Source organism: Sciurus carolinensis, chromosome 16 (assembly GCF_902686445.1).
Source record: "Sciurus carolinensis chromosome 16, mSciCar1.2, whole genome shotgun sequence".
NCBI lineage: Eukaryota > Metazoa > Chordata > Mammalia > Rodentia > Sciuridae > Sciurus > Sciurus carolinensis.
This window is the reverse complement of record NC_062228.1, coordinates 51,239,093-51,261,579: the sequence shown is the minus strand read 5'-3', so window position 1 is coordinate 51,261,579 and position 22,487 is coordinate 51,239,093. Positions and strand designations below refer to the sequence as shown.

General features: G+C 56.5%; 1 protein-coding gene across 11 annotated transcripts; it reads right to left on the bottom strand.

Annotated features, from left to right (window-relative positions):
* Nucleotides 1-1,289: 1,289 nt before the first annotated feature.
* Nucleotides 1,290-22,095, bottom strand: LOC124966650 (carcinoembryonic antigen-related cell adhesion molecule 3-like). Of its 11 annotated transcripts, none has more exons than XM_047528167.1 (8): nucleotides 9,365-9,549; nucleotides 8,119-8,478; nucleotides 5,611-5,877; nucleotides 5,017-5,137; nucleotides 4,096-4,148; nucleotides 3,729-3,912; nucleotides 3,166-3,207; nucleotides 1,290-2,238 (listed from the first exon to the last, which is right to left on the bottom strand). In XM_047528167.1, exons 1-8 carry the CDS (start codon nucleotides 9,426-9,428, stop codon nucleotides 2,121-2,123), a joined length of 1,209 nt encoding a protein of 402 aa, XP_047384123.1. In that variant the 5' UTR covers nucleotides 9,429-9,549; the 3' UTR covers nucleotides 1,290-2,120. The 11 variants fall into 11 exon arrangements, with proteins under 11 accessions (XP_047384123.1, XP_047384127.1, XP_047384128.1 ...); XM_047528171.1 differs by having other exon boundaries at nucleotides 3,729-3,760; XM_047528168.1 differs by lacking the exon at nucleotides 1,290-2,238 and adding an exon at nucleotides 2,301-2,895.
* Nucleotides 22,096-22,487: the final 392 nt, after the last annotated feature.

Genomic DNA, 22,487 nt, shown 5'->3' with positions numbered 1-22,487 from the left:
TGACAAATCATAGATACAAAGAACTCTGTATGACAGTATTGAAGGTTCACCCTGATTCTGCAGAACAGCTTTCGAAGATACCGTGGGGACCTCAGAGGGGCACGTTTTAATGGAAAATCTCCACAGGTTGAAACTGTTGACTCACGTAATCGAGTCCACTTCAGCAAAGCTTTTGTCATTGAACCAGAGATGAAGAGTGTTGTGGACGTGCCTCTCCCAGAAGGCCCGCCCTGCCACCAAAGGATCCTGGGCTCTCTCTAGGCTGGGCCAGAGCAGCTAACACCTGTCCACACGCCTGTTGGACAGGCTCGCTCACCATCTTAGATCAGCCTTTCTTTCAAAAATGGTACTAGGAGGAGGAAAGGGAATCACTCTTTCCTCGTGTAGAGGTGGGGCCTGGGAGAAGCAGGTTGCAGAATGTGAGTCTGTGTAATCAAGCAGTGGCCGCGTCGGCTGGGCCTTTATGTGGGAGCAAACCAGCATCTCTAATGGTCATCAGTGTCCACCAGACACCCCTGAGGCTGAGGTCCTGTCCCAGTGATCCCCGTTCATTTTACTTCTGTGTGCCTGTTCCCATCAGCTCTGTGAGCTGGGGATGCAGAGAGAGGTGACCTGCCCCCGATACACTCCCATGAAATCAACTGCCAGCAAACTTCCTAACTTGTATTTTAACTGTTAAAGAAGAGATTACAATTTTACTTAGGAAATTTCCAAATTATGGACTGTGGTTTTTAATTTTAGAAATCATTCTTTATGTTTAAAATTTTAAGAGAAAAAGAAGAATCCTTCCCAGGTATTGATGAAGTCCTGTGTGTAAACGTGTTGTCTTCTCTTCATGCTGCCATTAAGCCAAAGCAAAAACTGTGAAACTAAAAAGTGCTCAAGAAGAATGTGTGTTGCTAAGAAAGCAGTTTATTTACAGACCAGAAGTCTTTATTTCATTAAGCTACCAAGTGTTAAAAAGAATGTCACCCTTTTTCCTTCATTCTGGAACCCAGAGATTATGGAATGGGGAAAAAGTTGTTTTTGTTGAATTTTCAATGCTGGCATGAAGTTTTTGCCCACCTTTTTTTTTTCCATTTATCTGTGTATTAAAAAATCTGTTTGTTGTTTACTATGGAATTAGTATTTTACATTTTGAGGTAAACAAAGAATTTGTATTGCTTGATAAACTATTAGCTTGTAAATTTAAACAAAATTTCTTTACCTCAGTTAACTTAAAGTAATGGACCAATAAACCTATAAAGATGCTGTCTTAAAAAAAAAAAAAAAAAAAAAGCAGGGAGATGTCCTGTGCCTCCTGCCCAGAGGTGGGAGGACTTTGCACCAGGGAGGGGCGGCCTCCGGAGGCCATCGGTCTGAAGTGTGAAAGGAAGGACCATGCAAGGTGTCTCTTGAATATGTTCATGGACAAGGTGGTGCCCTATTAGGAATCCAAGGGACTCTCTTGCCTTCTGACTTTCGGTGAGAGTTGTTTTCTGTTTATTTTCCCCTTCTGAGAGTCGAGGGCTGGTGGGAGGCTTTTCCTTTCTGCCTCTCCCACAGGTTACCCGACCTGAGCACAGGTGACACCTGCAGGCCTTGGGATGAGCACGCAAGGCTGGCAGTGAGCAGGGACAGGGCTAGGAGGGCTGTCCCCTCTCTGTGAGCCTCGGTGGAGGGGGAGGGGAGCAGGAGGCTGGGGAGTGGGGCTGAGGCAGGGGCACAGGCATGTCCCTGAGGGGTGGAGGGCATCCCAGGCAACCCTGCAAATGCAGGACCTGCCATCACAGGGAGAGCAAGGTGGTGGTCATCCTGCTGCAGCTGGCCTGGGTGGACAGGAGCCGGGAGGACCTTCTGGCCGGGTGGGGAGGCCAGGGGTGTCCTACCTGTCCGTCCCTTTCACAGGTGGGAGGAGGGATGGGCCTGGGTCTTTCCTGGGCAGTGGCATTGCCTAGTGGCTGCTAGTGACCAGTGCCTCTCCCTGGGGTGGGTCAGGGAGGACCTGAAGCTGTGGTCTGGGCTAAGGGCTGGTGTCAGAGGCAGCCTGTGGTCCCGCTCCCCTAGGGAGGAGGAGAGGCCTGAAGCCTCAGGCGTCTCACCAGGGGAGTCGGCTCAGACACCTGCCTTGGGTGAGGATGTCACAACTGGGAGACTGTCATTGACCTGAAGTTGGCATGAGGTGGAGGCAGGTGTTCAGGAACCCAGAGCACAAGGCACCTGTCCAGGGGAGGGTCACAGGGGACTGAGCGGCTCCAGCTGGAAGGAATGGGAAGGAATCCTGAGAGTCAGCAGCTCAACTGCACCTGTCAGAACCCGAGTCTGTGTCCAAGGAGAAACAACGGGCGCAGGGACAGAGTACAGAGGACCCTGGAGACCGCTCAGATGCAGACGTGAGGAGGGAATCCTCCCTATCCAAGTCAGGGAGGATACCAACTCCCACAGCCTGTCTCCCAGGAAGGGAAACCATGTAGGGACAACTTAGAGACCATGTTTCCTCTGCGTGACACAGGAGGGAGCTGACCTGCAGCTGGAGGGAGATGCTGCTAAGAGAAGTTCCCACAAGAACAACAAGAGCAAAGAGAGAGGGTGGTCTTTATTCTGTGCCTTTCCCGGTGACCCGTGGGGGCCCTTCCCTCTCCCTAGAAGCCCCTCTTCCAGGGCACAGACAGCCTAGTTCTGGCCCATTCAGAGCCCAGGGAAGCCCTTCTCAGTCCCCAGAAACCCTGACCTCCCCATCCAGAGGTCAGTGTCTCCCAGGGCTCAGGCTCCACCTTTGCCCCCTCACCCATGGTATGGGGTTCTGGTGGGACCGTCCCTGACTCCTTATGGACCATTGTCTGGTGCAAATTAAGAAGCCACATGAGCTCTGTGGTCAACCCGGCAATAGATGTTCATGTCAGGGTTTACTAATTCCTGAAAAAGAAGAAGGAGGCCTCTGACCCTGTGTCCCTCTGTGGACAGGGACCAGGGTCGCCTAGGCCCTGGCCCACCTGGGACTACTCTGTGCCTGGGCCTGACTGGGTTCAGGGACTCCTGTTTGCAAGTGCCTCCCTCTATCCCCTGATCACCACCCCTGATCCTGTTTTGGTTTCTGTTTCCTGGAAAGCTCAGGAAGGTGAGGGTAGGGGCAGCTCCTGGGTCGCCATTGGTCTGTGAGCCAGAATATTCATTATCCACACTCACCTGGTAGATGGGAACAGCATTGCTGTGACCAGGGAGAGGGGCCTGGGCAGGGGAGAGACAGTGGACAACAGGGTCAGAGAGGGAGGCTCATCATTGTTGAGAGTCCACTGACAGGTAGTGGGCAGTGCCTGGAAGGTTCTGATCTCTGACAGGCCACAGCTGACTTCCCTGTGTCTGCTTTAGCCCCTTCTTCTCAGGAGTGACCAGCTGTGGGTCCTGAGCACCAGCCTCCACTTCCGGCCAGACACCCCAGTTTCCAGTGGCCTCCTACACGGTCACTAACCCAGGACCACTGATAGAAGCCCCCAGGACCCACTCCGCACCTGCTGGCCTCCAGGGATCCCCTTAGACTGATGGAGGGAGCGGGGGTGGGTGGGGGGAGGGTGGGGACAGAGTGATGGTTGTCCTTTCCCTGAGAGTGGCCAGGACTCTGGCCAGGGTCAGGCTAACCTTGTCCTGGTCCAGCATGCGAGAGGGCGTCTGTGCTGTGTGTGGGACAACAGTGCCCCTGCCCTGAGCCCGCACAGCTGGGTCCCCTGTGTGTAGGGAGGTGGGGGACTTACCAGGGAGGTGAAGCCATCAGAGGAACCTTGGCCTGAGGGCAGAGACAAGAGTTAAGGAGGGTGTGAGGAGGGCTGGGCCCCTGCTGCAGGAGGTGCCGGGGGTCCTCTGTTTTCAGATGCTTGGTGAGACAGCATGTCCTGGGAGAGACCCTGTGCTTTTGAGTGGTCCAGTGAGCCAAGGACCCTGAGGAGAAACCAAGTGTGGGCTGACATGACCACGTAGGTCCCCTGTCCTGAGAGTTTGATGACAGGGCTCCTTGAAGCCCAAGGGAAAGGATCCGACCCCGTAGGGTGGGTGATTGAAGGAGTGGACACTATGGGGCAGGACTAGGGGCTCCTGGCCGCCTGTGGCTGAAGGTGAACTCACCAGGTGTTGATGCTGGGGTGTGGCGCCCTCTGTGGCCATGCTGGACACTGGTCCTAGGAAAGGTCAGGTTTATTCATAAGGGTGCAGGGGTGGGTCATGGACTGGGGTCAGATAGGGGATGAGGAAGGTAGCGCATTTCCATGGTGGGTATGAAAACTTCCTCTCTCCATCATCTCTGTGTTAAAAGGAGGGCCAGGATTGGAGACGAGGAAAGACCTTAAGAAGCCCATCCAGCCCTTGGCCAGAGGTGACTGTCCCTCCCAGAGGCAGAGCCAGGAGACATTGACTGAGGGACCCTTAGGGACTGCGGAAGCTCAAAGAATTAAAGCAGGGGATTTGACTGAGTGGAAGGCTCCAGGTCCTGGACAGGAAAGCAGAGTCACCATGTGGACAGGACACTGTGGGAGCCACGTGCATATTGACTCTCCCTGACCTCAGTGACCCTATCCTGGCTGCGCCCTGGCACTCCCAGCTCATATATCAGGGTCCATGGGTAACCCAGCAGTTGTGGGGCAACTGACCCACCAGCCTCTCCAGGCCCCTCCATTTGCCCTGAGTGACTGGGACAGGACCACCCCTCAGATACAGAGATCCACCCCTCACTTGTGGTGGGTGAAATAAACTGGAGGAGGTGGCATTTTTGAGCACTAGCTGTCACAGGAAGTGCTCCAGGATTGCTTTGAAGAAGGAGGACAGTGATGTGGGGACAGGTCCCTAGTGACCATGGGTCACAGAGGAGGGAGCTGTTGAGGCAGCAGCCCAGGGCCAGCAGCTGCTGAGGGAGGAGCCACTAGGGGAAGAGATGGAAGGGCCCTCAGGAAGTCTGGAGGTGTGAGTCAGGCCCAGAATCCGAGGACGGGTCTCCTTCTTCAGGCCTGGGGTCAGCCTGGGGTGGGATCAGGTGGGGAGAAGCCTTAGTACCTTCCAGTTCTTGTGTGGAGCAGGAAACACCCCAGGGCAGCCACCAGAGCCACCCCAACCAGGACCCCGGTAACGATGCCAGCAATGGCACCCACGGAGAGGCCTGAGGTCTTCTCTTCTGCTGAGAGGAGAAGAGAAAGGGGAAGAAGGTCCAGGTCTCAGGGAACCACAGCATGCCCTGCAGGGGACCCACACGTGGTGGATCCAAATGGCCCCGAGGTCCGAGTGCAGTTTGTCATGTCGCCATCACCAGGTCCTCCTGACTCTGCTTCTGGCGATTTCTTCATGTTTGGTTTTGAAAGCCTGTTTGTAACCTGGGCTTGATTTTCTCCACAGGAAGTGTACCACTTCTGGTCATGTCCTATTAATCCTCTTCCCTTTTCTTCCTTCCACCTCGCAGACTCTCTAGCCCAAGGCCCAGCCTCTGGTACAGATCAGAACCAAGGGAACATCAAAGTCACCTAGTTTCTGGGTGGGTAGCCACGTTCTCTACCAGCTCTAGCATCTACCCCTTCCTCATGGCTTGAACCATATTGTGGCCCTTGACAGTGAAATACATGAGGAAATGGGTGGGAGGGACCGGGGGCCACTCACAGATCACAGCCAGTCTGAAGGGGTCACTCCTGCTGGAACTGACGGCGTTGGAGACCTCACACTGATACTCCCCGTCATCCTCCTGTCTGACGGGGTCTATGCTGAGGGTCCTGTGGTCCTGGGACAGCTGCATCCTCTCTGTGAACTGCAGAGTTCGGCTATTGAAGATCCACATGATGGAGATTCCAGAGTCATCTGAGAGGCAGGTCATGACCACAGAGCCTGGTGCTGTGTTGGTGGCCTGGATGGTGGGCTGGGTCACAAGCTCTGTGGAAAAACAGCAAGGAACTGACTGAGATCGGGCCTGAGGCCTGGGCCCCTCTCTTTCCTTAGAGGTGCCTGCAGGTCTCAGGGGCGACAGTGATGTGTAAGCTGTCCAGAGGATGAGCTAGATGGTTGAGGCCATGGACAATGGTTGAGGACTCAGAAATAAGATGACCTAGTCATGATTTGGTTCTGGTATGGTTCAAGTCTGTTCCGGGGAAACTACAAAATGTACCACAATACATGGACCTTGGACTACACAGCAGACCTCAGGTTCCTCATCTTAAAATTAATATAGGGACATTGCTAAATCTCTCTCTGACTCCAAGACACCTCAGGGGGACCCTGATGAGTTTCCTTGATCACTCTCTGGGATCCAGATGGGACACCTCCTCTCAGTCCCCAGGTGCAGCAACCTCATTATCAGCTGGGTTTCCCCATGGGCTCTTGTGTCTTTTCCTCCAGAACTTCTGTGCTGGTCTTGGTCCATCTTCTGCTGCGCTAACAGAGTACCTGAGCGTGGGTGGCTTATAAAGAAGAGAGGTCTCTTGCTCACAGTTCTGGAGCCTGAGAAGTGCAAGATCAAGGAGCAGCATGTGATGAGGGCTCCCTGGTGCAGCACAAAGGAGAAGTGGGCGGGGAGGCATCCCAGGTGAGAGAGCACATGGAGAGGGAGAGGGAGGGGCCCCTCACACCCTTTACCAGGAAGCCTCCTCTGCAGCACCTGGGCCCCTTCTGGGACAGCAGCATTGCTTTTCATACGGATCTGCCCCTTCCTCAAGGCCACACCTCAGATCCCTGTTGCCCTGAGTTCAGGTCCCAGCACGTGCTCTTTTGGGGGCACATTCACAGCACAGCAGTGCACCTATTAAAGTGTCTATGATTCCTGGGGGGGGCTGCCATGGACGTTGGGGAAGGAGGGAGTATCAGGCCTGTCCCTCTGGTTCCAGGGAGGACTTGCATGGAGCAGGGTAGGTAGGGACTTCTTGTTCACTGGTCACTGGGGAATGAGGACACCCAGCCCAGTCCTCAGGGCTTCAGAGGGTTGGATTCAGATGCACAGGATTTCTCAATTAAAGCTGGAATGGACACTCTGGTCCTGGACTAGCCCTGTGAGGTGGAGGCTGGACCATCTGTTGAGGGAGGGCACTTGGTCCAGGAGTCAAAGGTGGTGACTCTGCATTTGCTCTCACTCCCAGACCAGACCGTCCGCTCCAGGCTGCCAGAGCCTGGGATTAAAGCACCTGAGCCCCTGACTGCTCCTGGTCCCCAACAGAGGCCTCCGGCTTGCAGAGGACGGGGCTCTGGCGGCAGCCTGACATGGGCCTCTCATCTGCCACCCCTGGTCTGTATGACCTGATGGGCAGCTGTGTCCCGGGCCTCAGTTTCCCTTACTGGACACATGGAGGTGGAGTCTGGGTTGCCCTGTTGTCTGTGCACCAACCTTGAGACTCTATAGTGGCCTTGAGACTCTATAGTGGCCCGACCTTGGTGTGGAGGAGCTGCCCAAAGAAAAGCGTCCACTGTTATTTGTCTCCAAGTGAGAGCGGCCAGGGCTGGACCCCGGGTGGACCGGAGCTCAGGGACACCTCCTAGCTCTGCTCCTCCCCTCGGGAACTCTGACTTTCCGGTGGGGCTCCTAGAAGTCCATCAGGGCTCCTGGCTTGGCCTGAGGCACCTGTCCATCGGTGCCATCACACCCAGTCCTGGGACAAGGAGATGCCTGGGTGCCCTTGCCCAGATGTGGCTCCTGGGCCTGTGCAGCACTGGCTGGCGCTCACTTCCAGGATCTACCAGATTCAGACAGCCAGTAAATCATTGCTCCTCTGTAGCCCTAAACAGGAAGCCACAAGGTCCCCAGGGTCACCTGGAGCCAGGAGCCTGGCACAGAGGTCTGGAGCAGGGGTTCCTGTGCTGCCCTCCTCTGTGAGGCTCAGGACCCTGAGGCCAGGCCTGACTCAGTGCTGAGGTCTTTCTCAGGACTGGCTCCTGGAAGGACACAGGCTGGGCTGCCTGCTCTGCCTGGGCCGAGGCTCCCACCAGACCCCCGTCTCCCTGCCAGTGGATTCAGGCAGAGGATGGGGATCTTCTGAAGTCTGTGTGCACGGCGTGTGTCCTGCGCTGCAGGCTCCAGCTCCACTGTGGGGACGTAGCAGAGGGGGAGGTAGCAGAGTCCAGTCTCAGGGTCCCGAGTGTGAGGTGGAATTAACCCCTGTAGCCCCAGGGCCCTGCAGGATCACTCACCATGGACGCGGAACTCCCCAGTTGCTACTTCATTACTAAAATTCTTTCTTATGGTTTGTAGGGTGTAGAATCCTGTGTCCTCCTGTGTCACGTTCACAAACAGCAGGGACCCATTGGGGTATATAGTCTCTCGACCACTGAAGGCAGTCCCTGGGATAGGTATCTGTGCGACGTTCAAGTATGACACAATACGATGTCTGCTGTCTGTCATGTTCCCTTTGAACCAGGTGTAGCCTACAAGATTCTCTGACCCATGGTGAGCAAGTAGAAGAACATCTGTCCCTTCAGCAGCATCAACAGGCACTGGTTGAATAGTGAGTTGGGCAGTGGGGTGCGGGCTCCAGAAGGTTAAAAGTGAGACTAGGAGGGAAGAGAGAGCCATCCATCAATACTGGGATCTTCGTATTTGGTGGAAATATGGAGACCAGTCCTCAGCAGGAGTCTCCATTCATCAGACTGTGTGTGTGTGTGTGTGTGTGTGTGTGTGTGTGTGTGTGTGTGTGTCTGGGTCACGGCCAGCACCATGGCCCCTCCTTCAGTACCCTGACCTGTCACCCTGCCTGAGGAACACATTTCCCCGGGTGTCTGCAGGGCTGCCCCTCAGTGCCCTCAGATCCCTGCTCACACCCAGGGTCCTGGGCACCCGCCTCCCCTGACCACCTCCTTACAGACCTGGGTCCTCCTGTGGACATGTCCCTGCTCTCTGCCCTGCTACATCTGGTCAGCGCCTGGCCTGGCTCCACTCTCCCTGCTGTTCCGGCGCCCTGACCTCTAGAAAGGAGGCTCCAGGGGGCAGAGACTAGTCTGGGGCTTGCTGGAGCCCAGGGCCTGGGACAGGCTCAGACCCCTGTGGATGAATGAGGCAGCGTCCCTGCCCTGAGCGTCCAGGTGTCTATGTGCCAGCCTCTGAGGTTGGTGGCTGCTGACATTGTCTGCTGCTCAAGTGGCCTTTCTGTTTGGAGAGTGGCCCTGACAGTTGTTAACACTGGTTTTCAAAGTACCATGGCCGGTGCTGATTCACTTGGAATGAGACCCAACCCCTGAGCTCTCCAACCCGGTCATCAGTTCCAGGTCACTGAGGGTTTCTCTTGGTGAGCTTTGGTCTGCGTTCTGTGTTCTGTTCCCACAGGGTTCCCAGTGAAGCCCTGGGTCCATTCTGAGGGTCCCTGCGTCCCTCCCCAGGGGACACCAGCAAGACTCTGTGCTCCCCCCTCCCGCCCTCTTTCAGGGCATTGTCCCCTCTTACCTGCCAGCAGGATCCCCTGCCAGGGGATGCACCCTCTGCAGGCACAGGCTGAGGGGGGCTGCATGGTCCCCCTGCCCTTGTCCTCCTCTGGGAAGGGCTCAGCTGCAGGCCCGCTGGGAGCAGAGGTCCAGGCAGTCAGCGCTGCTGCCCTGCTCCTCTCTCAGCTCAGCCTGCTCCCAGGGCAGGAGCTCTTTGCTGGGTCACGTGGGCCGGGGCGGGGTCTCTGTCCAGGAAGCCTCTCTGCCCCTCCCCTTGGTCCTGCCTCCTGTCCCTTCTGCTTTCCCTGCTGTGTTTCATCACTGCACACCACACCCTGAGAAGCAAGGCTGGTGGGACCCTGTCCCCTGAGAGATCTGAGAGAACTGGCTCCCCCAGCACTGGCCTCAGCTGTGTCGTGGCCTCAGGGCTTCAGCACCACACAGGGAACCCTGGGTCCCCACAGCCCTGGCCTTATCCCTTTATGATAGAGAATCCCAGTTTGGCCCCGAGTCTTCCCCATGTTCTCAGATACTGGGAAAGTGGATTTCCTGTCAGCAGGAAGGTGACAAACTTGCTCTGTAGGCTAGAATTGTCACCCTGAGGTATGATTGGTAGACGTCCTGTCCTCTATCTCTGTTGTCACCAACCTAGGTACACAGACATGGACCCTAGTGTCTCAGAGGAAGCTTCAGGACCTGGGTATTCAGAGGTGACTTGTGTCCTGGGATGGGAGGATGTGGCTGTGGTAGGCAGGTGACCGTGGGCTCTGCTGTCCTTGGGTAAAGATGTCAAGGAGAGATCTTCTCTCCATTTGTTGGTGGAGCTGTGACTCAGGCCTGCCCATGTCCTCTGTGGGTGGCCTCTGTCCTCTGCCTGGATGGTTCTCTTGGGGTCACCCTGCCTTTCCCTGTGGGTAAAGCTAGGAAGGAGGGGATACACCGGGACCCATGACTCTCCAAGGACCAGGAAGGAGTGACAGGGACAGCAGGGAGGAGCCAAAGGGTCTCTGGAGCCAGGGTGGAAATCAGGCATCATCTCCACCTCCCTCTCCAGTCAAAGCCAAGCTCCTGTCTCCAGGAATCAACGTGCTGTCTTGATTGAGAGTGCCAATGTCGCCCCCTGGAGGTCATGAGGAGACCTGCGGCCAGTTCAGGGTCTCTAGCAGAAATGGAACCCAGGGTACTAATGGCAGTAGCTGGCCCTGATCCCTGGGCACTGGTGAATCTGCCTCTCAGTCTGCAGGGTGGGTCCTGTTCACTGAGGGTCCCCAGTCTTCCTGACACCCAGTGCAGTGTGAGTGTAGAAAGAAGAAGGGAGATGTCCTGGGGACCTTGCTCAGTATTGGGAGAACTTTGCACCCAGGAACAGGCAGCCTCAGGAGGAGCCATTTGTCCCAAGGTTTAAAAGGAAGGACATGGGCAGGTGTCTCTCAAAGTTCTGGGAAGTGGTAACCAGCATAGGGCCTGGTTTCAGAGCGCCAGGTTTCTCTCCATTATGGTGCATAGGGACTTGACTTCCAAGTCATCACTGTCCCTGTCTGGTTTGCACTTTGCCCCACACAAGGTCCAGGAACTGCAGATGCTCCCACCTGCATCTCAGCCAGGGTTCCATGGGTTTCTCTGTTGGGAAGATTAAGCCCTCTGGACCCTGAGCCCCGTGGACATGGGAACAAAGTCAGGTCCTGTGTGCCAAGTTGACCCCTCACTCTTAGGAGGCCTCTGTCTTCCCCCATCACTTCCAGGATGAAAGTCTCATCTCTGGGCAGCTTCAGGCACTTGCTGGCCTCCTCCAAAGCTGAGGCCAGTGTTCTTTGTCCACATGGAACATACTCTGATTTGGGGCCACATGGAGGTCATGGGATTGGATTGATTGCTTCTCCAGCCATCTCATGGATATTTATTGAGCATGTGTTACACGTCCAGCACTGGGCTGGGAACCACGGAGAGCAGGACACCATGGTCCCTGCATTCATGGAGGCTCTCTTGTTCAGGGGAGGGAGACACCCAGGGAGCACCTGGAACCAAGGAGTTAATTGAAATGGAGTGAAGGGCCATTAGTTACAGAGTTCAGGCCCCCAGGGCCTATGCTGGTCTGGGGAGCTGAGTAGGCTCCCCTGGGAATGGGCCTTTCTGACTAAGACTAGATACCAGTGGATGGTCCCCTGGGAAGAACTGAAAGGATAGGGTCAGGAGCTGGCTGCAGAGGGACGACCTTCAGCATGAAGGTGGGGCAGCTTAGAGGAGCAGGAGGACTGTGGGCTGAGGCTGGCTGGGGAGGTTCAGACCCTGTGGGCCTGGGCTCTGCTGAGGAGGTCAGGGTGCCTTGGGGAGCAGCCAGGCAGGTCTCTGTCGCCCTCTGCTGAACCATGAGGAGAGTGTCAATGGGAGATTTGGACATTTTATTACATCATCTTTAAGATTGTGTGAAATACACATTTAATTTTAATCATGCACCACTTTTATTGTTGAATTTTCAATATCTCTCAAATGAACTTTCTGTGATGGTCTCATGCCCAACCTAGTTCTGTCTGCAGTAATGGGGATCCAGCACCACATGCAACACCCTGAGACCAACTGGACTGTGTGTGGGCAGAGGGGAGAGTCGATATCCATGATCCTCAAATGAGCCAAAGTGTTGTGGTGGACAGAGCCCCAGCCCCTTCCCAACCCTAGATGACCTCAGAGCAGGCTCACATCAGAACCTGGTGTGGTGAGGGTCTCTGGAACTCCTTGTCCCTCCTCGGGGACCTCCCCATGCTCTTGTCCGCAGGTGTCTGGCTGCAGTGTCAGGGAAGCTGGTGGATCCTTCCAGACCCTAGGTGGGGATTCCTTTAGCAGAGAATCAGGCTTCAGGTCAGAGGCCCTGTCACACCTGTCAGTTCCCAACCCTCCTCTGAAGGCTGGGTCACTGAGGTCCTGCTTGGGGTCAGGATTCTTGGGCTCTGCAGCTTCTCCCAGAGCCACAGAATTCGGGGAAGAGCCTTTGGAGTTTCCTCCAGCCATTCACAATGAAGGTCTGGGTGGGGCTGGAGAGAGTCGTGCTGCCTGCTCCATGCAGTGTGACCAGGGTGAGCCTCGGGAGGCATGTGGGATGCGGAAGGAAGGGTCCCAAGCACCTGCCAGTTCTCCCTGACAAGATGCCATCGGCTGTCCCAGGTGGTGACAACAGGGGGGCTGAGGCCATCCAGTTCATCCACCTGAGCCTGTGTGTCGGGTCACCTGGCTCAGCACTCTGTGCACTGCTGGGCTTTGAAGAGCTTCCTCACCTGCCCAGGGAGGGGGGGATGACAGTTCCTGGGAGTCTATGTTCTCCTTCCCTAGGGAGCACTATGCTGGGCAGTTCATGGTCAAGATAGTGCCCGGTTAGGAATCCATGGGACTCTTTTGCGTTCTGACTTTGGTGACAGTTGTTTTATGTTTATTTTCATTTCTGAGAGTTGAAGGCACGTGGGAGGCTTTTCCTTTCTGCTGGTCTCACAGTGTATCCACCCTGAGCACGGGTGACTCCTGAAGAATTCCTATCACCACACAAGGTGGCAGTGAGCAGGGAGAGGGTGAGGGGGCTGTCCCCTCTCTGTGCAGGGTCAGGAAATGGAGGGGAGCAGGAGGCTGAGGAGTTTGGCTGAGGCAGGGGCACAGGCAGGTTGGGTTTCCTGGGGCTGGTGTCAGAGGCAGCCTGTGGTCCTGCTCCCCTGAGGGAGGGAGGAGAGGGCCTAGGCTGCTCCTGCACTGTGACCTCAGGCGTCTCACCAGGGGAGTCTGCCCAGACTCCTGCCTTGAGGAGGATGTCAGAGCTGGGTGGCTGTCATTGACCTGAAATTGACATGAGGTGGAGGCAGGTGTTCAGGAACCCAGAGCACAAGGCACCTGTCCCGGGGAGGGTCACAAGGGACTGAGCACCTTCATGTGGTAGGAATGGGACGGGCTCCTGGAGAGTCAGCCCCTCAACTGCAGGTGTCAGGGTCTGAAGCTGTCCCAGGATGAAGGAGCACTTGCAAGGACAAAACACAGAGGACCCTGGTGACTGGTCAGATGCAGAAGGTGAGCTGGAATCCACCCCATCCAAGTCAGGAAGGCTTCCCTGAGTGCACAGGTGACAATCCCACTGCAACCTGGGTGGTGTGAGTGTGACCTGCAGGGACACTGGACGGGCTGGGCCTGAGTCCCTTGAGAACCAGAGCTGACTTAGAGCAGCAGAGTTTCTGCTGTGGGAATGAGGAAGGGTGACATGCCTGGCATGGAGGGACTCAGCTTGTCTCAATTTCCCACGGGCTCACGTGGGGCTCAGGGAGCAGGGTGCTGTGCTCAGGGTGTGCTCCAGGCTGTTGCGGTTCCCAGGACAGGTGCTGGGCCCAGAGTGAGGGGAAAGTTCCCACCAGGTTTTAGGTGGCATCAGCCACCTGAGTCTCAGGGACTTGTGTTTGTGTGTGCACACACGCAGGTGCCTGTGTGTGTTTTGCTGGGGTCATCCCCAGGGCCTCCTGTATGCAAGGCAACCTCTATCCCACTGTGTGTGACCCCAACCCCTGAGTCTCAGTCACCGTGAGCCTGCAGCAGCTTCTCAGCCTCCCTGAGGCCCACTCTGGTGCAGCAATGTGCTGGTGGACATGCCAACAACCCTAATGACCGACACGTGCAGAGGCCTCACAGTATGCGTGGTAGAGGCCACTCGCATCTCGCCTGGAATAACACTCTGGTGTAGAACGGACATGGGAGGCTTTCCCAGAAACCCCTCTCTTCTGGGTCCTGCCTGTTGCAGCGCCTGGGAACCAGCAGCCTGAGACTCTGTCCGTGGTGCTGACGACCATGAACTACTGAAGGCTGGTGAGTTGGGATCTCACAAATATTTTTCTAAGAGCTGAGGATCATCAGCAGGGAGAAGATGGGGAGGGCCTGGGGCATGGTGTGTGCCCAGCACCCATTCAGCAGCTGTAGTACTGTGGATGTCACTTCATTGTGTGACACCACAGTCCAGGTGACCCAGTCCAGCTACCCATGTGTAGTTTTCGATGAAAGATGCAAAAATGGCCTCAAAGGTGTAGTAGACAGAGAAGGGTCCCTACAGAGACACAGCTAACCCCACCTACAGAATCTGAGAATGTGTCACATGATGAAAGATGCTGTACAGGTGACATTAGGGTCATGAGGTTGAGAGGTTCTTGTGGTTCGTGTGGTGGGTCCAGGTAGTCACAAGGTCCTTTCCTTGCAAGTGAGAGAGGGAGGCAGGGCAGGCAGAGAAGAAGTGGGTGGTGTGAGGTTGGAGCAGAGCACAGCAGCTTCAGGGGCCACGCTGCCGGCTTCAAAGGTGGAATAGGGGCCATGGGACAGGGAGGAGGCTGCTGCTAGAAGCTGCAAAAGATGAGAAACTGACTCTCCCCTGGAGCCTCCAGAAAGAACGCAGCTGCACAGACCCCTCGCTATGTCTTATTCCAAGCCATGTGTCTGAGCATCTGCTGCGGCATCTCGAGGAAACCAAGGCAAGAGAAGTCACCGTGTGGAATCTGATGCTGTGCTCATGCAGGACTGTCACTCACTAGAGCTCAGCCACCTGGAAACTCTGAGGGTCTCTTCCTACTTCTCATCTGAGGACAGACAACTCTCAGGCATCAGCAGAGTGTCATCTGAGCTTAGTGCATGGGCCACTTATTTCTGGAAATGGGGGGGGGTGACCTGATCCACAGGAACCTACATGAGGACATCACCCTTCCCATCCTTCAGGGAAGGAGCCAGAGCAGTGGCCCAGGTGTGCAGAGAAGCTGCAGTGGATATCCTGGGTCCAAGGTCAGGGAAGAGACCCTCTGTCCCATCATCCTGAACTTGGAGAGTCACATGGGGGGAGTCCTGAGCCTCTTCCCTGGTGTGGAATGTGGAGAGGAGGCTGGTTCCAGTGAGACCAAGTCGGGCAGAGTGGAAGCCTGGGCAGTGCCTGAGGCCCTTGATCAGGCCTGAGCCTGGGCCTGGCCCTGTCCCCTGATCACTCAGACAACTTCTGTCCATGTCCTAGAAGAGATGAAGATGTCCTGAGTACTGCCCTTGGGTGTAGAAGACTTCAGTTGCCAGAGCTAGCCACCATGGGTCCCTGGAGCTTGAGGGCTGCTGAGTTCTATGCTGGCTGCAGGGCCCTGTGACCCTTTCCCTGTGGATGGATCTGGCCTTTGCCCCGGCTACCAACTCCCAGACCCTGTCTCCCAGGAAGAGAAACTCTTTTGAACAACTTAAAGACCATGTTTCCTCTGTGTGACTCGGGAGGGAGCTGACCTGAAACTGGAGGGGAGATTCTGCTAGAGAAGTCCACACAAAACCAAAGTAGCAGAGGGGATGTGGTCTTTACTCAATTCCTTTCCAGGTGACCTAGAGCTGGCCCTCCCCTCTCCTTAGAAGCCCCTCCTCCAGGGCACAGGCAGCCTTGTTCTGGCCCATTCAGAGCCCAGGGCAGCCCATCTTGGTCTCCAGAAACCCAGGGGAACCCTCCCCCTTCATGTGCCAGAGTCTCCCAGGGCTTAGGCACCACCTCTACCCCATCACCACGGCCTGGGGTCCTCGTGGGATTTTCCCTCAGTCCACATGAAGGATTCTCTGGTGCAAATTAAAACGTCACATCAGCTCTGTGGTCGACCCAGCAATAGATGTTCTTGTCAGGGTTTAGTAATTCCTGAAAAAGAACAATGAGGTCTCTGTGTCATTCTGAGAACAGAGACCAGGGACTCCTAGTGTCAGGGACCAAGAAGAAGTTCTCATTCTGAGGACGTTCTGACCTTTACGATAAGCAGCAGCCCAGGGAGCATTTTGCGGTTGCCTCCCCTGCACAAACACCCTGCAGCTGACTCAGGCACCCTGCAGCTGAAGGCTGACGGATTCCCGGAGCGCGCCCCCTCCCCACTTCCGGTTGATAGTTTTGCCTATGGCCCGCCCCCGCTTCTCTTCCGGGATTTCACCTTCCCGCCTGCGTGAACTTGCACCTTATCAGGAGCCCAAAAGAAAAACACAGCCAACCAGCCTGTGTCTCATCATACCCCTCATTCCCTCAGCATAAATACACTTGAGAACAATAAAAATTTGCAGCTTGATCAGAATTCCTGTCTTGCTGTCACTCCCTGTGTCTCTTGTCCCTTCATTCCTTCTCTCTTAGGTTTGCCGTCCTGCGTTGATGTCCCGCGGGCCGGGACATCCTAGGCCCTGCCCACCTGGGACTGCTCTGTGCCTGTGGCTGACTGGGCTCAGGGTTCCTGTTCCCAGGCCCCTCCCTCTCCTACTCACCACCCCCTGATCCTGTTTTGACTGCTGTTTCCTGGAAAGCTCAGGAAGGTGTGGGTAGAGGTAGCTACTGGGTCACCTTTGGACTGTGGGTCAGAGAATTCATCATCCACACTCACCTGTTAGATGGGAACGTCTGTTCTGTGACCAGGGACAGGGACTTGGGAAGGGGAGGAAGACTGGACATCAGGGTCAGTGAGGGAGGGTCAACAAGGCTGAGAGTGCAGTGAGCAGGTACTGGGCGGTGCCTGGAATGTTCTGGGTCCTGACACACCAGAGCTTATTTCCCTGTGTCTGTTTTAGCTCTTTTTCTCAGGAGTTACCAGCTCTGGGTCCACTTCTGGACTGATGCCCCAGTTTCTGTCCAAACTCTAATCTACCATCACTAACCCAGGACCACTGACAGAAGTCCCCAGCGCCCACTCTCCACCTGCTGTCCTCCAGGTTCCCCGGGACACAGGGAAGGAAGCAGGCGGGCTCAGGACAGGGTTGTGGTGGTCCTTTCCCTGAAGAGTGGCCGCGACACTGGCCAGGTCCAGGCTAACCTTGTCCTGGTCCAAATGAGAAGGGGCGTCTGTGCTGTGTGTGGGACAACAGTGCCCCTGCCCTGAGCCCGCACAGCTGGGTCCCCTGTGTGTAGGGAGGTGGGGGACTTACCAGGGAGGTGGGGCCATCAGAAGGACCTTGGCCTGAGAGCAGAGACAAGAGTTAGCAGGAGGGTGTGAGGAGGGCTGGGCCCCTGCTGCAGGAGGGACTGGGGGTCCTCTGTTTTCAGAGTGTTTGGGGAGATGGCATGTCCTGGGAGTGACCCTGTAGTCCTTTTAGTGACCCGGTGAGCCAAGGAGCCTGAGGAGAAGACCAGTGTCACAGGTGTGGGCTAACATGACCACGTGAGTCCCCCTTCCTGAGTGTTTGATGACAGGGCTGCTTGAAGCCCCAGAGAAAAGTCCAGACCCTGGAGGGTGGTTGATTGCAAGAGTGGACACTGTGGGGCAGCACTAGGTGCTCCCAGCACCTGTGGCTGAAGGGCACTCACTGGGTGTGGATGCTGTGAGCGGTGCTCTCTGAGGCCGTGCTGGACACTGGCCCTAGGAAAGGTCAGGCTTACCCATGAAGGTGCAGGGAGAGGTCATGCACTGGGACCATTGGGAGGGAGGAGGGCACCGCATTTCCAAGAAGGATGTGAAACCTTCTCTCTCCCTCAGGTCTGTGCTACAAAGAGGCCCAGGAGATTGGAGCTGAGGAAAGGCCTTCAGAAGCCATTTCCGCCCTAGGCCAGAGGTGATGGTCCCTCTCAGATGCAGAGCCAGGAGAACATTGGCTGAGGGGCCCTTAGGGACTGCAGAATCAGGAAGCATGAAAGCAGGCGGGTTTGACTGAGTGGAAGAGTTCAGGACCTGGGCAGGAAAGCAGGGCCACCATGTGTGCAGGGACGTGGGGGAGCCACATGCATCTTGACTCTCCCTGACCTTGGTGACCCTACTGTGGCCAGACCCTCTGCTCAGCCCAGGAAGTGCTGAAATGTGACAGTGGCCTTGTGCTCTCTCTACCCACCTGGCCAGGAGGAAAAGAAATTTCCTGAACACACTATCCTGGCTGAGCCCTGGCACTCCCAGCTCACATGTCAGGGTCCATGGGTAACCCGGTATTTGTGGGGCAGCTGACCCACCAGCCTCTCCAGGCCCCTCCATTTGCCCTGAGTGACCGGGACAGGACCATCCCTCAGATACAGAGATCCACCCCTCACTTGTGGTGGGTGAAATAAACTGGAGGAGGTGGCATTTTTGAGCACTGGCTGTCACAGGAAGTGCTCCAGGATTGCTTTGAAGAAGGAGGACAGTGATATGGGGACAGGTCCCTAGTGACCAGGGTACAGAGGAGGGAGCCATTAAGGCACCAGCCCAGGGCCAGCAGCTGCTGAGGGAGGAGCCATTAGGGAAGGAGAGGGAAGGGCCCTCAGGAAGTCTGGAGGTGTGAGTCAGGCCCAGAATCCGAGGACGGGTCTCCTTCCTTCAGGCCTGGGGTCAGCCTGGGGTGGGATCAGGTGGGGAGAAGCCTTGGTACCTTCCAGTTCTTGTGTGGAGCAGGAAACACCCCAGGGCAGCCACCAGAGCCACCCCGACCAGGACCCCGGTCACGATGCCGGCAATGGCACCCACGGAGAGGCCTGAGGTCTTCTCTTCTGCTGAGAGAAGAGAAAGGGGAAGAAGGTCCAGGTCTCAGGGAACCACAGCAGGCCCTGCAGGGGCCCACACGTGGTGGAACCAAATGGCCCCGAGGTCCGAGTGCAGTTTGTCATGTCGCCATCACCAGGTCCTCCTGACTCTGCTTCTGGTGATTTCTTCATGTTTGGTTTTGAAAGCCTGTTTGTAACCTGGGCTTGATTTTCTCCACATCAACTGTGCCCCGTCCTCCTCACGTCCTGCTAATCCTCTTCCCTTTTCTTCCTTCCACCTCGCAGACTGTCCAGCTAAGGCCCAGCCTCTGGTGGGAGGTACAGGGGAGGCATCCTGAGGTGACACAGCACATGGAGAGGGAGAGGGAGGGGCCCCTCACACCCTTTACCAGGAAGCCTCCTCTGCAGCACCTGGGCCCCTTCTGGGACAGCAGCATTGCTTTTCACAATGTGGCCCCTTCCTCAAGGCCACACCTCAGATCCCTGTTGCCCTGAGTTCAGGTCCCAGCACGTGCTCTTTTGGGGGCACATTCACAGCACAGCAGTGCACCTATTAAAGTGTCTGTGATTTCTGGGGGGGGGCTGCCATGGACGTTGGGGAAGGAGGGAGTATCAGGCCTGTCCCTGTCTGGTTCCAGGGAGGACTTGCATGGAGTGGGGCAGGTAGGGACTTCTTGTTCACTGGTCACTGGGGAATGAGGACACCCAGCCCAGTCCTCAGGGCTTCAGAGGGTTGGATTCAGATGCACAGGATTTCTCAATTAAAGCTGGAATGGACACTCTGGTCCTGGACCAGCCCTGTGAGGAGGAGGCTGGACCATCTGTTGAGGGAGGGCACTTGGTCCAGGAGTCAAAGGTGGTGACTCTGCATTTGCTCTCACTCCCAGACCAGACCGTCCCCTCCAGGCTGCCAGAGCCTGGGACTAAAGCACCTGAGCCCCTGACTGCTCCTGGTCCCCAACAGAGGCCTCCGGCTTGCAGAGGACGGGGCTCTGGCGGCAGCCTGACATGGGCCTCTCATCTGCCACCCTGGTCTGTATGACCTGATGGGCAGCTGTGTCCCGGGCCTCAGTTTCCCTTACTGGACACATGGAGGTGGAGTCTGGGTTGCCCTGTTGTCTGTGCACCAACCTTGAGACTCTATAGTGGCCCGACCTTGGTGTGGAGGAGCTGCCCAAAGAAAAGCGTCCACTGTTATTTGTCTCCAAATGAGAGCGGCCTGGGCTGGACCCCGGGTGGACCGGAGCTCAGGGACACCTCCTAGCTCTGCTCCTCCCCTCGGGAACACCGACCTTCCCGTGGGGCTCCTAGAAGTCCATCAGGGCTCCTGGCTTGGCCTGAGGCACCTGTCCATCTGTGCCATCACACCCAGTCCTGGGAGAAGGAGATGCCCGGGTGCCCTTGCCCAGATGTGGCTCCTGGGCCTGTGCAGCACTGGCTGGCGCCCATTTCCAGGAACTACCAGATTCAGACAGCCAGTAAATCATGGCTCCTCTGTAGCCCTAAACAGGAGCCACAAGGTCCCCAGGGTCACCTGGAGCCAGGAGCCTGGCACAGAGGTCTGGAGCAGGGGTTCCTGTGCTGCCCTCCTCTGTGAGGCTCAGGACCCTGAGGCCAGGCCTGACTCAGTGCTGAGGTCTTTCTCAGGACTGGCTCCTGGAAGGACACAGGCTGGGCTGCCTGCTCTGCCTGGGCCGAGGCTCCCACCAGACCCCCCTTCTCCTTGCCTTGGATTCAGGCAGAGGATGGGGATCTTCTGAAGTCTGTGTGCACGGCGTGTGTCCTGCGCTGCAGGCTCCAGCTCCACTGTGGGGACGCAGCAGAGGGGGAGGTAGCAGAGTCCAGTCTCAGGGTCCCGAGTGTGAGGTGGAATTAACCCCTGTAGCCCCAGGGCCCTGCAGGATCACTCACCATATACGTGAAACTCCCCAGTTGCCACTTCATTACTAAAATCGTTTCTTGTGGTTTGTAGGGTGTAGAATCCTGTGTCCTCCTGTGTCACGTTCACAAACAGCAGGGACCCATTGGGGTATATAGTCTCTCGACCACTGAAGGCAGTCCCTGTGGTAGCTGTCTGAGTGAGGATCGAGTATGACACAATACGATGTCTGCTGTCTGTTATGTTCCCTTTGTACCAGGTGTAGCCTACAACATTCGCTGACGCATGGTGAACAAGTAGAAGAACATCTGTCCCTTCAGCAGCATCAACAGGCACTGGTTGAATAGTGAGTTGGGCAGTGGGGTGCGGGCTCCAGAAGGTTAAAAGTGAGACTAGGAGGGAAGAGAGAGCCATCCATCAATACTGGGATCTTCGTATTTGGTGGAAATATGGGGTCCAGTCCTCAGCAGGAGTCTCCATTCATCAGACTGTGTGTGTGTGTGTGTGTGTGTGTGTGTGTCTGGGTCACGGCCAGCACCATGGCCCCCTCCTTCAGTACCCTGACCTGTCCCCCTGCCTGAGGAACACATTTCCCCGGGTGTCTGCAGGGCTGCCCCTCAGTGCCCTCAGATCCCTGCTCACACCCAGGGTCCTGGGCACCCGCCTCCCCTGACCACCTCCTTACAGGCCTGGGTCCTCCTGTGGACGTGTCCCTGCTCTCTGCCCTGCTACATCTGGTCAGCGCCTGGCCTGGCTCCACTCTCCCTGCTGTTCCGTCGCCCTGACCTCTAGAAAGGAGGCTCCAGGGGGCAGAGACTAGTCTGGGGCTTGCTGGAGCCCAGGGCCTGGGACAGGCTCAGACCCCTGTGGATGAATGAGGCAGCGTCCCTACACTGAGCGTCCAGGTGTCTATGTGCCAGCCTCTGAGGTTGGTGGCTGCTGACATTGTCTGCTGCTCAAGTGGCCTTTCTGTTTGGAGAGTGGCCCTGACAGTTGTTAACACTGGTTTTCAAAGTACCATGGCCGGTGCTGATTCACTTGGAATGAGAACCAACCCCTGAGCTCTCCGACCCCGTGATCAGTCCCAGGTCACTGAGGGTTTCTCTTGGTGAGCTTTGGTCTGCGTTCTGTGTTCTGCTCCTACCAGGTTCCCAGTGAAGCCCTGTGTCCTTTGTGAGGCTCGTGTCCTCCCCGGGGGACACCAGCAAGACTCTGTGCTCCCACCTCCCGCCCTCTTTCAGGGCATTGTCCCCTCTTACCTGCCAGCAGGATCCCCTGCCAGGGGATGCACCCTCTGCAGGCACAGGCTGAGGGGGGCTGCATGGTCCCCCTGCCCTTGTCCTCCTCTGGGAAGGGCTCAGCTGCAGGCCCGCTGGGAGCAGAGGTCCAGGCAGTCAGCGCTGCTGCCCTGCTCCTCTCTCAGCTCAGCCTGCTCCCAGGGCAGGAGCTCTTTGCTGGGTCACGTGGGCCGGGGCGGGGTCTCTGTCCAGGAAGCCTCTCTGCCCCTCCCCTTGGTCCTGCCTCCTGTCCCTTCTGCTTTCCCTGCTGCGTTTCCTTACTGCACACCACACCCTGAGAAGCAAGGCTGGTGGGACCCTGTCCCCTGAGAGAACTGAGAGAACTGGCTCCCCCAGCACTGGCCTCAGCTGTGTCGTGGCCTCAGGGCTTCAGCACCACACAGGGAACCCTGAGTCCCCACAGCCCTGGGCATATTTTCCTTTAAGACAGAGAATCCCCGTTTGACTCTACTTCTTCCCCATGTTCTTAAATGCTCTGGTATGTAGATTTCCTGCCAGCAGGAAGGTGACACACTTGCTCTGGAGGCTAGAAAGTGGC

What these genes read in the sequence shown, in the direction of transcription:
- LOC124966650 (XM_047528167.1), bottom strand. Translation starts at nt 9,428, where the DNA reads ATGCAGCCCCCCTCAGCCTGTGCCTGCAGAGGGTGCATCCCCTGGCAG. An exon ending in GCAGGGGATCCTGCTGGCAG is followed by an intron (nt 8,479 to 9,364) that starts GTAAGAGGGGAC and finishes CTTCCCTCCTAG; the next exon opens with TCTCACTTTTAACCTTCTGG. An exon ending in CTGATGGCTTCACCTCCCTG is followed by an intron (nt 3,208 to 3,728) that starts GTAAGTCCCCCA and finishes TCCCCTGCCCAG; the next exon opens with GCCCCTCTCCCTGGTCACAG.